Source organism: Cololabis saira, chromosome 10, assembly GCF_033807715.1.
Source record: "Cololabis saira isolate AMF1-May2022 chromosome 10, fColSai1.1, whole genome shotgun sequence".
Classification (NCBI taxonomy): domain Eukaryota; kingdom Metazoa; phylum Chordata; class Actinopteri; order Beloniformes; family Belonidae; genus Cololabis; species Cololabis saira.
Window position 1 is genome coordinate 25,912,252 of NC_084596.1, and position 15,338 is coordinate 25,927,589.

The 15,338-nt window shown below is 38.0% G+C and overlaps 1 protein-coding gene across 1 annotated transcript; it reads left to right on the forward strand.

Annotated features, from left to right (window-relative positions):
- Window positions 1-784: 784 nt before the first annotated feature.
- On the forward strand, window positions 785-13,666 carry ubxn7 (UBX domain protein 7). Its single transcript, XM_061732288.1, has 11 exons — window positions 785-891; window positions 3,266-3,419; window positions 3,607-3,671; window positions 3,768-3,833; window positions 3,994-4,106; window positions 4,703-4,849; window positions 6,653-6,743; window positions 7,915-8,045; window positions 8,260-8,725; window positions 11,204-11,283; window positions 11,419-13,666. Exons 1-11 carry the CDS (start codon window positions 786-788, stop codon window positions 11,578-11,580), a joined length of 1,581 nt encoding a protein of 526 aa, XP_061588272.1. The 5' UTR covers window position 785; the 3' UTR covers window positions 11,581-13,666.
- Window positions 13,667-15,338: the final 1,672 nt, after the last annotated feature.

Genomic DNA, 15,338 nt, shown 5'->3' on the forward strand with positions numbered 1-15,338 from the left:
TTTAAGAAATACACATGAAAAGACTACATGGAGGCTGCATGTTTTTTTTTTTTTTTTTTGTTTTCTAGAGGATAAAGTTATTAATTAAAATTGTTATTGACCGGTTATAATGAGTAATAACTGATCCATTGGATTTCAAAAAATATGATCTAATTTTGCGTTAAAAAGAACAATAAGAAAAAAAATCGATTAAGAAACATGCAAGATTGCTCTACATGTACTTTTTTTTTTAAACAAGCTTTATTGAATAGTTCTCATATTACAAAAAACATAAACAGACAGACATACAAAACAGTCATTAATACATAAAAGTACAACAACACAGGAGCCAGGGGGATTTTTAAACAAACACATTAAATAGAGAGCATAAATTAACAGTTTTGACAGCTTTTTTGTTATTTGAGTCAGAGATGGAACTCAAGTATTGTTTGGTTTCATTCTCAAAAATTAAAAAAAGGGGTTTTGAATGACTGAATTTGGATTTATGAATATGAAACTTTGCAAGAATAATTATTAAATTGATTACAAAAGATTCTCTAGGTGTGTTTCTTTCATTACTGATGAAACCAAACAATACATTTTTCCAATACAGAGTGAAGTCAGAGTCAATTTTATCTATAATAAATCGGGATACATCTTTCCAGAATGTGTTAGTGTAGGGTGATTGCTCTACATGTACTACACAGGGACTACTGAACTACATGACCCACAATGCAGCGCAAATCCGGCCGGTGACGCAGGGGGCTCTCGCCCCGCCAGTCGGAGCGAAAAAGACGGCGCAGCGCATGCGCTACATCTATGTTGTTGTTTGTGGCGGTAAGATGGCGGCGCTCGGAGACACCTCAGCTCCGGGGGTGAACGGGTTAATACAACAATTTACAGCAATAACAGGTAAAAATTAATTCATTTTTCACGTTTGAATTATAAAGGCGACTCAACTGCTCATACAAGAATAACTCCCTTGCCCCGAATATTATGCAATTACTGTGGAGATAAGGAAAAATGGGCGGTAAGTGCTGCTCTTGTTCCTGCGCTGTCAATGCTTTGCAGAGGGGGAAAGAGGAGCCAGATTTTAACTCAACTCTGCTGAAGGAACCCCAAAGAAAATTATTAACTCCCCGGCGTTGAAAATTATCCATCATAGTCACTTAATATATATTTTATTTTCTTCCAGAGTTATATAACAGGCACCTTTTCGGTAGATTAAAGGTAATTTGGTGCTGTTTCTGCGTAGCGTGTAGTCTGGGAGTGTGGAATGGAGGTCGGCTGTACAACCTTCTCCTTCTTCATCACCAGCCACTTCATGGTGTTACTGGCACCAATGCTGCATCGGCGACACTATCCACAGTTGAATATACGTTGTTTCCGTCTTAAAATGCTGCTCAGAGGGTTTCTACACATTTATGAGCGCTTTTGCATGATTAGCAGTAAATCAGTTTGAAGTTAATAAACGGAGGATAGGAGACTCGGCTCAGGCACTGCTAGTGTTGGAAAGTGAAACGGACATGCGCAGTACAGGCAAACTTGTAGCAGCAGCTACAAGCTTTTAAAGAAAATGCAGACATTTAAAAAGGACATTAATACAAATTGTTCCTTCTGTAATTTACATCCAGAAACAGTTCATTTATTTTGGCTTTGCTCTCATTCGAAAAAACTATGGGCAGATATTAGAAAATGTATTATTGACTCTTTTGCTATAGATTTTAATTTACATTGGGAAAATGTTGTTTTTGGTTTCCATTGTTTCCCTAAGAAAGAAGGAAAATTTTACTTTTTGATAAATCTGTTTTTATTTCTTGCCAAATTTCAGTACATTTTCAAAGAAAACCCCTTGCTTTTTTGTTTTCCAGAAAGAAATGGAACTTTACTTGAAATTAATCCTAAAATCAACAAATGAAAAGGCTATTAAAACCATAGACTTATGTTATATGTTTAATCTTCTTGAATAACAAACATCACCCCTGGCACATGTTCTATAATTTATTTGTATACTGTTCCTGTATACTGTTTTGTGTTAATTCTTTTAAATAAAGTAAAAAAAAAAATAAAATACAAGGTTTTAAAGATAAACGTGTATGTGTCACGTATTCTGAAATGCAAAATATCTTTTGTATTTTTCCGAGAACGGTGATAATCTGAAGATTTTATATAGTTAATCAGATTTCTTTTGTATGACTTAGTTTATTTTCTATCGCTGGCTGAAGTGTTTTAAAACTAACTATTTTAAACTATATCAAGTTTCTGGTCTTAAATGTCATTAAAGCGGTTAATTCAATTGTTGTTGATATGCTAATTCAACCACAATCTACAGCATATCTACAATTAATTATATTGTCTCTGTTTTTTATTGGGTTTCACCACATATACACAGAAAGGGGACTTTTATGACAAAACAATATGTTACAGGAGATTTTACAAAGTATGCTTTTCTTATAATTCTCTTAATAATTTAAGTAAATAATAGTCATCATAAAACATAGAATTGATTAACGTTAATGTCATTAACTAGTCAGAAGATGAGTAAGTTATAGTTTTTAATCTATTTTTTCTTCTTTTTTTGGGTATGCAAGCATCTTGACATAAGTTGTTGGAAGTGTTGAATTGTATCAGGAGAAGATGGTCTAAGCTGTGGAAAACAATAAAAAGAAAACTAATAATCATGATTAATTCATAACAGTGTTGTAACTGTAATAGATGAGCCTAATATCTATTGTCAGCAATGGATGCATTAAAAGTCAAATGCATTAATTCTTGCTTAAATTCATATGTGATTTATATTCTTTAAATTTCCCATTAGGATATAGTATATTTTCAGATATGTTCTGTTGCATTGTAATGTTATATTTGCTTTGATGTGATCAATATCCTTTGCTTGTCAGCTGTTAATCCATCCTGACTAGTGCATTTTAAAAATGCATCCTAAAGCCTAAGCGGTATTAGATCACAGCCTCATGAAAGCTAATAGTTATCTCAAAACATGGTAGAATTATACCTCTCTGCTGCTTTTAATTAATCAAATTCTTGGGGGGAAATTTTGCCTATTTTCGGGGGGAAAAAAGTAAACACTGTGGTGTCTATGAAGTAAATTATCTAGAATGGTCATGTTATTTTGTCCATAAAAAGTTTCTCGATTGATTTTCCTGAGGATGTTTGTCTACAATACGTGTTGCTGTCACAAGGGGAAAACGGCTGTAGGAGTGTTGAATTTAACGACGTGTATTGATATCTATACGATCAGTTCATCTGTTTCCTACACTCTTTCCAGGAGCCACAGAGAGCGTAGGACAACATATGCTCGAAGCATGCAACAACAATCTGGAGATGGCAGTGACGATGTTTCTGGATGGAGGCGCGATAGCAGAGGAGCCCAGCACCAGCTCAAGTTCAGCAGCATCAAGCAGCAGAGCTCCCCCGACAGAGTAAGCTCAGTTCAACCTCACGACAAGTTGTAACTTCAGAAAAAACTAATGTTTTTGTTGGCACCTGGTGACACGACAAAATCTGATATGTTTGAAACTTGTTTGTTTTTAGTTTTAGTTTTTCTTAGTTGTTTCCTCCTGATTACTTTGTTCCTATAATTTTATTCATGTTTTTCTAATCTTTCAGTGAAGTTCGTGCACCCATTCCTCAGAAACAGGACATACTGGTGGAACCAGAGCCACTTTTTGGAGGTACTCTAATGCTTCTTCTTCTCCTATTCCACCTCCTGCACAGAGCTGAAAATCACCTGATTAAAGTAACTTTTTATGTGTTTATCATGTATTCAGTGCCAAAGCGAAGACGACCTGCACGTTCAATATTTGATGGTTTCAGAGACTTTCAAACAGAGACAAGTAAGTAAATGCAAGTGATTCTTGTTTAAAGTCTCACTGGTAGTGAAGGTGTTTGTAGACTTATATTGTTTGATAACCATGTGAATCTCTATGAAACTTTCTGTTGTGGTGACTTCCTTTAATGATGATTTTTCTTTCCTTTTCTTTTGTTTTTTATTAGTCCGCCAAGAACAGGAGCTCCGTAATGGTGGGACGGTTGATAAGAAACTGAGTACCTTGGCAGACCTTTTCCGTCCTCCCATTGAGCTCATGCACAAAGGCAGCTTTGAGACGGTGAGAAGTCACTCACAGGCCGGTTTCTAACTTTTTCCACTTTGACAGAATTTTCACGTTACTGTGGAGATCACACACCACTGTGATGCACACCCTTGTTTACCCCAAATCAGGGCCCTGTATGAAAAGAAAAAACAATAGAGGGCAATGCCTTTCCACGCTGCCCTCGATCTCTGTTTCACGTTTGATTGTAAAATAACTTTCCAGAGAAGTTGGGAGTTTGTTTTTTTTTTTAAGTTTGTTTTTTTTAAACAAGAAGTTACAAGTAGATCAATCTTTTGCAGATTTTAACACATGGCATCACTGTATGAAACTGCACATAAATTGGGAATTTTTTTCAATTTGGAAATGTATTATAGCCACAATATACTGACTTTCAGCATCTTATACATTGTTTTCTCTGTTTGATATCCTGTAGTTCTCAAATGATTTTTGAAATGGGGTTGTAAGTGGTTATAAATCCTTCATAATAGTACATGCATTGTTTTAGTCATTGTATTTATTATTTGCTAACTGAATGATTTCATCACTTTGTAAGAGACTTAATGTCTTGGCATTCCTCTGACACTTTTTTTTTTAATTCTCCTTTTTTGTAGGCTAAAGACTGTGGACAGCTTGAAAACAAATGGCTAATGATCAACATTCAAAATGTTCAAGATTTTGCTTGTCAGTGCCTGAACAGGGATGTGTGGAGTAATGATGCAGTGAAGAACATCATCAGAGAACATTTCATATTCTGGCAGGTAAATTGTTTTGGAGCCTGTTGCTAATTCTTTTAATAAGTAGTGCTATGGCAGCACAGTGGCTTAGTGGTAAGCACTGTTGCCTCTCAGCAAGAAGGTTCCTGGTATGTTCCCTCTCTGCTTTTGTGGGTTTTCTCTGGGTACTCCAGCTTTCTCCTGCAGTAACACGTATGATAGGTTGAGTGATGTTTCTGAATTGGAGTGGGTGTGATTGTTTGCCTGTACGTGGCCCTGCCATGAACTGGCAACCTGCCTGTACCCCTGCCTTTCATTTGAATAGAGCCGGGGTAGCAGATCCCTGTGACCCTGCATTGGAAAAAGCGGGTATAGATAATGTTTATTTGTTTATTTAAAAAGGATCCCCATTAGTCTTCGCCATGGGAAGACTATTCTTCCTGGGGTCCACACAGACGTACAAAAGATAATATAAAAGATGATAATATAATAATAATATAAGAACATGACAATAATAAAGATGACAATAATCCAACTCAAAAAGGGTGAAAAATCTTCACTAGAATTCCTGAAATAATAAATTGAACCAAAAATAAAAGATTAAGTAACCAACCATCCACATCCTAAGTAGCATTATTTGCTACTATCACCAGATCTGTTCTGCTTATGAACAAGATAGTTTACAACAACTTTATAATATACTCATCCCTCTATTTATAGAAGTATAAATATATATTACATATCATATTATACTCATACATTATAATATATTCATACTTCTAAACTATATATACACTCATAGCCCACAGAGATTTAGAATATATTTACTATTAAATGTATAATATACATACAATTTGCACAATAATCACAATATATACCTCGGAGATCATAACTTCCTTCTGAACTACAGCCTGCTTCAGTCTTCTTTTAAAACCTGACATCTTGTTTATTGCAACTATACATGGGGGGAGATGGTTCCAGTGTGTGACTGCTCTATACATTATTGTTTTTTTCAAAGCATTGGTTCTGGGCATAGGTAGAGAAAAGTGATAATGGATTTGATAGTGCAAAAATAAAAACATTTGCATATGACGGCAATACTAATGGTATATAAAGAATGAAGGACCAGACCAGATTACATTGGTAGTTTTGATAATGATCTCCCATGAGATCAGGATAGCAAGATTTTTAGTGGTGTCTTTGAAATAATGTAAAAATAATGGCAGGCAGTGGTCAGGCTAACTGGGATCAAGTCTCTGTGCCATGCTGTCCCAAAGCAAAACAAACACCCTGGTTTCACCATGTTTCGGTGGGTGACAGTGCAGCAGAGGTGTGACGGGGAGGCTACACCAGCTCTCTCTGTCTCTCCCTCTCTCTCCACCTGCTTATTCCTGTTCAGGGTCATATGGACCTGTTGGAGTCTGTCCTAGATCTCTGTTGGAGCCTGTCCTAGCAGGGGAAAACCCTGGTCGGGTCACCAAAGCCACGTATAGACAAAAAAAACCCAGACACACTCACACCTGTGAGCAATTTAGGATTACCGTTTAAGCTGACGTATGTTTTTTGACTGTGGGTTGGAACCAGAGTACCCAGGGAGAACATGCAAACACAGCAAACACATGAAACATCAGGAGCCTCTTTGCTCTGAGGCCACGGTGCTACGGCCCACCTCCGTTCAAACTGAATGAAAAGTTACTATAGTTTGTGTTTCACTGGAGAAAAATCTGAGAAAAATCACTTTTGTTGTCATGTAGGTTTTTTTTTTATTCACATCTGTGTAACTCAGATCAGGAATGAGTGGCTTCAAGTTTACCTAAGTAAGTCACATTACATCTTCTCTCTTGGCAGGTATATCATGATAGTGAAGAGGGACAAAGGTACATCCAGTTCTATAAACTGAACAAGTTTCCCTACATTTCCATCCTCGATCCACGCACCGGTAAGTAACATTGACGTTAATGGTAGCTTAGCTCCATTGCTGACTACTCCAACTGTCCAGATTTGTTTTTTGTAGCTAATCAAGTGGATGAATAAGAGTAACTTTCCTGAATATTCATACTCACTTTGATACGTTTCTGAAATTTAATCAGGTAACCTTAGAATCCACCGGTCCAAAGCTCCATCTCAAACACGCACGCGCACACAAAGGTTGCAGCATAAAAATATACTGGAGAGCCCCTCCTAATTTCACCCCGCCTCTCCAGCTTCGTGTTCACAATACTTCTAAAGAGGATCATCAATAAAAAATAAATATAAATAAATTACATTTCTCCACGGTCATCTCAGTTTTGTTGTCAATGCTGGGAGTCGCTGTGTTTTCACGGCTGCGAGACGAACGCGCTATTCTGATACCAGATTTATTAGGATACATCTTGTAGTTGATGAGATATATAAGTATATAACCATTTTAAATAAAATGTGTCCTTTTTTAAAGCATGAATTACAAAAACAACTCATTACGTAGGGATTAAGCACTCAGAAGTTCCACTGAGGTTTATAAATGAAATATTAGAAAGTTATATAACCAAATGAAATATGCTATCAGCTTTTATGATGCAAATGTGCCATTATAACAAAAGCCTGGGCTTGAAAGCTAAATGTTTTGTCTTTACCGGCTTGTTCGATAAAATTATAAAAGATTTTATTTATTAAAGAAATTGCGTTGTTCTTAAACCTGGAGGATTTTTATTAGTATATTTGCAACAGAAAGAAGTCAATGTAATCTGGATTGTTTTTGGAGAAACTGTAAAGGTTTCAGTGATTTACCGTAAAAGCACACTTGAGTTTTCCTTTTCTTTTTTTTTTTCTTTTTTGGAAACTGCAAAAGTTGGAAAACAATGTTTTGTGTACCGTCAGATATATGTAATACAGAGGATGAAAATCGGAATTGGCCTAGAAAAATTAAGAATTGGTGCTTCTCTGGTATTCAGCAATGTTGAAAAATGATGTTACAAAACATAAAATGATTCCATAATGAAACAATGGTATTATTTTAACTTTTTTTAACATATATAACAAGGTGTGTTGATGCATAACAACTTCCTGCTCTTGCTTAGATTTTAAATTGGGACTATTTTTGACTGGTTTTGATAACACAATCTTCAATCCAGGTCAAAAAATGGTGGAGTGGAACCAGCTGGATGTGGCATCGTTCCTCGAGCAGGCAACCGGCTTCCTGGCAGAGCACGGACAGCTTGACGGGCCTTCCTGCCCTGCACCCCCTACCAAACGTGCTCGCTCTGTGGGTGACTCGTCTCACAGCCTCACTTCTCCTTCTCATTCCATTCCTGCCTCTTTGCTTTACTTCCATCACTCTGTTTGACTTTAGTCTGACTTCTCACATTACTGTTAGTTATAAAATGTTTTTTGTATAGTTTCAAATTAGAAAAATGCTGCCAAGTACATCCACTGTTTGATTTGTTTTCTATAGCTGCTGACTGTGTTTCCCGTTCTAGGAGAGTCTAATTGACGCCAGTGAAGACAGCCAGCTGGAGGCAGCGATCCGAGCCTCCCTGCAGGAGACCCACTATGAGTCCTCAAATGTTCCCGAAGCTCCCGACTCCCCTCGATCAGAGGACGAGTCGGATGCAGAGCCTTTCTCAGACAGCGAGGGACCCATCTCTGTCGACGGCTCAGACAGTGAAACAGCAGCACCCCCTTCAGCCTCTGCAGCTCAACAACGTCTACATCCCGATAGTTCCACTTCCTCTCACAGAAAGTCTCCATACAAAGAAAACAACCACAGTCACAAGAAGGAGGAGAGTAAAAAGAACCACCTGGAGCCCTTGGCTGCCAGCCCCCGTCACCCTCAGCCTGATACAGACTCAGGAGGGAACCATTGTCCCTCACAAGCTGAAAGTGTTCAAACTTCCAAGATCAGCACCACCACAACCTGTGAAGTGGACAGTCCCGATGACAGTGGTATGAAAAATGCAAAACTGTGGGACACTATTGGAATGAAGATGCAGTTTTTTTTGTGTGTTTGTTTAAGGGATAAAGAGCCATTTAATTTCATGGCATTACCTGAAGTAAATTGGTAGTGTGAAGTAGGGATGGGCGATATGGACTAAAAAATGTATCACGATAATTTCTGGCATTTATCCCGATAATGATAAAAATGACGATAAAAGAAATACCAATTCAACGCCACCTTTTTAACTATAAATCTATCTCGCTCTAAGATCCGCCATGTTTGTTACACAAAAACATAATCAACGGGAATTTATTTATCTTTCTTTCTTTCTTTCTTTCTTTCTTTCTTTCTTTCTTTCTTTCTTTCTTTCTTTCTTTCTTTCTTTCTTTCTTTCTTTCTTTCTTTCTTTCTTTCTTTCTTTCTTTCTTTCTTTCTTTCAGGCTCATTTCCTTCCTTCCTTCCTTCCTCCTGCTCTCTCCTTCCTTCCTTCCTTCCTTCCTCCTGCTCTCTCCTTCCTTCTTCCCTTCCTCTTTTCTCCCTTCCTTCCTTCTTTCCTTGTTTTCTCCCTTCCTTCTTCCCTTCCTCTTTTCTCCCTTCCTTCCTCCTTTCCTTGTTTTATCCCTTCCTTCCTTCCTTCCTTCCTTCCTTCCTTCCTTCCTTCCTTCCTTCCTTCCTTCCTTCCTTCCTTCCTTCCTTCCTTCCTTCCTTCCTTCCTTCCTTCCTTTCTCCCTTCCTTCCTCCTTTCCTTGTTTTATCCCTTCCTTCCTTCCTTCCTTCCTTCCTTCCTTCCTTCCTTCCTTCCTTCCTTCCTTCCTTCCTTCCTTCCTTCCTTCCTTCCTTCCTTCCTTCCTTCCTTCCTTCCTTCCTTCCTTCCTTCCTTCCCATACGTTGTGCGTGGATTTAACACAGAACCATAATTCAGATTTTACACAAAAACATCATCAATGGGAATTTATCGTTTTTACCGCGAGATGACAAATTCTTACCGTGGGAAATATTTTTGACGGTATATCGTGAACGGTAAAATATCGCCCATTCCTAGTGTGAAGCTTATCTAAAGGATTTGGAAGTGGCTGAATTGACCTAAAGTTAACCAGAGGAATGGGGGTACTCCATATTACATAATCTGTTGTGACCCAGGAAAAAACTATGGATGAAATCTGAACAGAAGGGGGCAGATGTGCTGCGTTAGAGCAAGTGAAACACCAGTTTCCCCCCTAACTGTAAAAATCTAAACTCATCCAGAAGAAAAAATATAGCTTTCCAATATTATATACAAGTTCCTCTGACTTTGAAAATTGAAATTGTTTATCAGTCAACCAACATTCTCAGATACTGACCGTAGTATAAATTAGGGGCCGCATTTTAGCTTTTTTAATGTGTACTACGTTGCCAGTGAAGAGTGATACATGGCAATGGGGATGTATATGATCCATTTTAAATGAACAATCAAACACTTATTTCTCTCAAAACTAAATATTTAAAAAATCTGGGGAAACAAACCCTTGATTTAAGGCATAGACTGATCAAATTTAAACATCCATTCTGAACTACAACACAGCAAATGTGTGACAGTATAATGACGACGTCTTCCCCCTCTGTGTGTTGTTATTTGGGTGTGATGTGATTTCAGTGCATTGACGCATCTGGCGATGTTGCTCAGAGACAACATTCATTGATGTTTTAAATGAGATTGACCACTTGCACATATTGGATGGGCAAATCCGGAAAGCCAGATACATAGTTCTCTCAAAAGCTTTGTGAAAGACAACATTGTTTAGCTAAATACCAGGCTCTGGTTGAGGAGTGTTAGCTCAACGGGTGGCGAGCAAGATGTGAGCCCATTGAGGTGCAGAGGGTTGGCAGGCCAGTCCCTCTGCAGGGCCTACAGTATGCTGGGCATCACCGGGGCCAGGAAGAGAAGGGCCATCCAGGAGGCCACAGAGGCAGCAGAGGTTGCCTCACGTTGGCTGTGGATCAGGAGAGGAGATCCGTGGGTAGGGTAGCGCTACCTGGACACAAGCTGGGGGATTGATCATCCCCCGGCTGGGTCGCCTGGAAGAGTGTATGATGTTGAAATGACCCGAAACACTCAATGACCCCAGGTAACATCACTGAATATGTGTCCAGGTTGCATCACTAGTTGATGTATGTTACAAAAAAAAAAAACCTTATTAAGAGACTTACTAACAGATGATTAAACCTGTTGAATCTGGTCAAATAACATAACCCACAGCAGGAGCAACAGAACCAACAGTTCTTTACACACTGCAGAGATGTGACATAGATGTAGGTTGTAGGTTTCCTATTTCAGGTTAGTTTAGGTTAAACTGACCAGTGTGTTACGCTTCTCTAAAATTTTACAGACTCAGAGAAAAAGTTTGCGACTGCAGGGAATGTATTTTTTGGACAAGAACTAGATTGCCATAGAATGCTAATTTATTTATTTTTTGTCTTGTTTTGTTTTTTTTTTATTTTTGATAAAGGCCCCAAAGCCAGGTTGATGCTCCGTTACCCAGATGGACAAAGAGAGCAGATTTCCTTGTCTTCTAAAGCAAAACTTTTGGTGAGTGCCCTCCATAATGACTCTTATTTAACTGAAATGAATATATTAAAAATGTCTGCTTAATAATGACTGTAAATACAGGTTTTTTTAACACAATTTTTCACCTGTCATACAATACCTTTCTCTTTCTCTAAGGCCCTGGTAAGACATGTCCAGTCCAAGGGCTATCCTAATGAACGCTTCGAACTCGTCACCAACTTCCCGAGGAGAAAACTCGCCCACTTGGACTATGATATCACACTGCAAGAAGCAGGGCTTTGTCCACAGGAGACTGTATTTGTGCAGGAGAGGAACTAGTCTTCCAAGACACATTCACTGTCAGCTTGTCCATATCTCTGGCAGACCTCACCGCTTCTCCAACCATTTGGGATCATGATGGGGTCTTGATCCCATAATGCTCTGCTGTGGAAGTTTACTCCTCCCACCTTTTTTTGTTTTTGGACCAGGACAGCTGATGGACTATTTTAACGCTAATCCACCAGTGTCAACAATACTGACTTCCCCACTTACAACTTAATTCCTTTTTAGTCCTCAACAATTGGCCAGTAAGATGTCACAGATATCAGCACTCTTGTTTTTTTTTTTTTTTTTTTTTTTCAAATATAAATCTGTTCTGATGCAGCTCTTTGAGAAATGAGGTCCAAAAGGGCAGAATACACATAAATATTTCTTATTGAGAAAACCTAAAGTAACAGATCACCAATTGATGATGGGCTGCCAGGGACTTGTACAAAAGTCATTTTACCTTCCAGAAAGGACATTAATGTCAGAGTTTATTTTCTAGCTCTTGTTATCTTCTGATCATGGGACAAGAAAAGGGAGAGTCGTTCTTGTTTTTGTTTTGTTTTCCTGACATTGTGTGAACAATTGTAATTATTTTAAAGGCAGGGGTACTCATACGGACGGACAAAAAGTCACAAATGTTTTTCATACAAAAGAGAATAAATGCAAGGTGGTATATCTTCTCAGTCAGACCTGCACTGTACAGAGACAGCTTAGAGAAACTAATAATTAGCTGTAGTCATTGTTTCTTTTTTATATGCTGCCAAGAAAATATGCTGGTGTTGAAATATAACCACCAAAACCCAAGAGATTCTGCTTGATCTTTTGTGATTTATTTTTTTCAGGGTTTTTTTTTTTTTTTTTTTTTTTTTTTTACAAATGAATGGTGAAAATCTAAAACTCTTGACAGAGTTAATACAGTTAAGAGACATCAAATTCCGCTTCATAAATGGGGAGATAGGTTATAATGTATAATGGATGCAGAGTATTAAGGGATACAGCATAATTTGTTTCAGCTCAGTATAATTGTGTATTTATCTTTTCTTTTTTTTTTACACATATTTATTCTGATAGATCAGGTTATTTTTTTTATACCTGCTGGTAGACTTGTTTTGGCATATGTTTTTTTTTTCAACCACTCATTTACCTCCCATTTTTAGTGCTGTTAGGTCAACCACACTTATACATCAGAGTAGCAAATATGGGAATAAGGCTCATCCTCAAGACTCAGCAGCTGTCTCTCCAGTTTCTCCCTGTAGACATCTAGTGGTGGTCATGTGCCTTAAACACCAAATGACTAAGAAGACCTCTTAAAAGTGTAAAAAAAAAAACAAAAAAGACCAACATATTAATAGATCAAGCTTTGTGCGATCATCAGGTTCCAACTGCTTTCTACTTTGTTCCTTAAACTCTGCATCTGAAAGAAGTTTCCCATCTGTGGAGTGGCTGCCTCTCCCTTCCTATGAGAGTTTTTTTTTTTTTCTTTTTTGGTTTGGAAAACCTAATTACCTTTTTAATATATGAAGAACAAATGAATATTATCATTCACACACCTGTAGAAATACACAAACTTGTGACAAATTAAAAAAAAAAAAAACAATGTGTTGAAGGTGTTGGGCCACGAGCGCAGCTTCAGTGTTGCCTGCTGTTGATTTACAAGGAGCTACACTGGAGAGACTGGACAGAGCACTGTCCTTCATGAAGGTCCAAACGCTCCTGTAAGTTCAGTCAGGTGAAGATCAGGTGACTGTGAACAGCCGACAGTGCCTTGAAAACGTATATTCAAAAACTCTTGGCATTTTTTTTTCCAATTGTGTTGTACAGTATTGCAGCTTATAATTTAAACTGATGTTTTGAGTTATGTCATCCAAACTGGTGGAGTGAAATTGAAGAAAGCAAAAGAAATGTTAAGAAAAAAAAATAAAGACTGAAGATATGTCTGTGCAATCTTAAGTGTTGTATAGTGTTGTGACAGACTTCAGCATCTGTCACCAAGAGACGACAGAAAATAGAACAAGTAGTGCAGTGAAGACCAAGGGGTCTCTAAACATGCCAGAGACAAACGTCTCAGTAATCAACTGGGAAAAATAGAGCATCAACTATACAGGAGGAGATGGGTCCTGAAGGAGGTGCCAAGCTCTTAATAATTGAAAAAAAAAATTAGATATATATATATCAGCTCATTTTTAGATTCAACAATCAGATTTTTGTCTGCTATAAAGCACAGAGTCCATTTCGAGTCCAGGTGTGGCTGTTCTGTGCTTGGGGTCACGTCAGCAAGCTGAGGTTTGGGAGAAAAAAAGAAAGAAAGAGAATACCTAAAACCACATGCATTTTTAGTTCTCCAAAGTTCTCCTTTTAGTTTTTTTTAACAGTCATGTACTGCTTAAAATGCAGGTACCGGTATATGGCATAAAAGTTAAATCTATGATCCTACAAATCATTTCTGCAGTTTATAGCAAAGGAAAGCAAAATGTTGGGCGTTTAAAAAAATGGTAATAAATGGTTACTACAAACCTTGAGAAATAAACAGGTTGCTCATGTTTATTTCAGGAAAATCTTCAACTCCAGTATCAGCCCATCTCTTGGTGGAAGGTTCCTTGTATTGGCTGCAGCACCTCTGCAATCAAATGCAATCCATCACAGTAGCTCTGGCTCGAGGTCTACTTTTAGTGTCATATATTAAAAGATGCTTCTAATGTTTTCTCTTACTCACTCATTTTAAATTAAATTAAATGGCTTAACTACTGACTATGACCTAAGTAATAAGCAGATAGAACAACTAATACCTTGCTGACAATATAAACTTAAAAACAAAAGTACATTTGACATCTTTGTAAAGTTATAATTCATGGCAGCACCACGGTATTGGACAAGAGTAGCTTGTTTGATGAAGGGGACATTGAATTCAGTTCAAATCACCAGCATTTTTATTCCTAGGACTGCGTTCTTCTGGACCGAGATCTGTGATGCTCCTGGGACCTGCTGGAGCCACGTCAATCACCACTGCTCTCTCCTGGAGTTTATCCACCACCACTATGTCCGACACCAGTGTCGCCCAACCCTGGGCCTCGGGGCACGCCACCCTGCACGTTTTAGATGCTACCCTGCATCAACACACCTGATTCTAATTAATGGTCCTCATTAGCTTGCATCCAGGTCTGGACAAGTCTGTTGACGACACAGCTACTTGTATCATGGTGTGCTGAAAGCAGGGTAGCATCTAAAACATGCAGGATAGTGTGTCTGGAGGACCCGGGTTGGGAAACCCTGTCCTACACTATAACCACCACCTGGTTGCGCCGTTCCATGTACGCTTTTCTTGCCAGCATCTTGAATCCCGCTATTATGTGTTGGATTGTTTCCAGGGCATCTTTTTGCAGTCTGCAGCTGGGGTTTCATCTGGTGTTGTGTGGACCCTGGCCTCTATCGCTCTTATGCTCAAGGCCTTTTATCGTGCTGCTATGATTACTGCCTCCATGCTGTCCTTTAGTCTAGTCTTTTTAACCCATTAGCAGGATTCCTTGATGTGGTTTTTAAAAATGTAAAGATATCCAAATTAGACTTGCAACTGACAAAAATTACATTTTAGATATTTAAATTTTTTTTTTTTTTTTTTTTTTTTTTTTTTTTTAATATTACAGATTAGATTACATTCCTGACTAGTAAAAAATATTATTTTGACATACAGGAATACCTTTTTGGATTTTAAGGATGCACCATATTTTGGAAACCATTAGGTGCCTCGCACTATAGGCGCAATATCAATGACT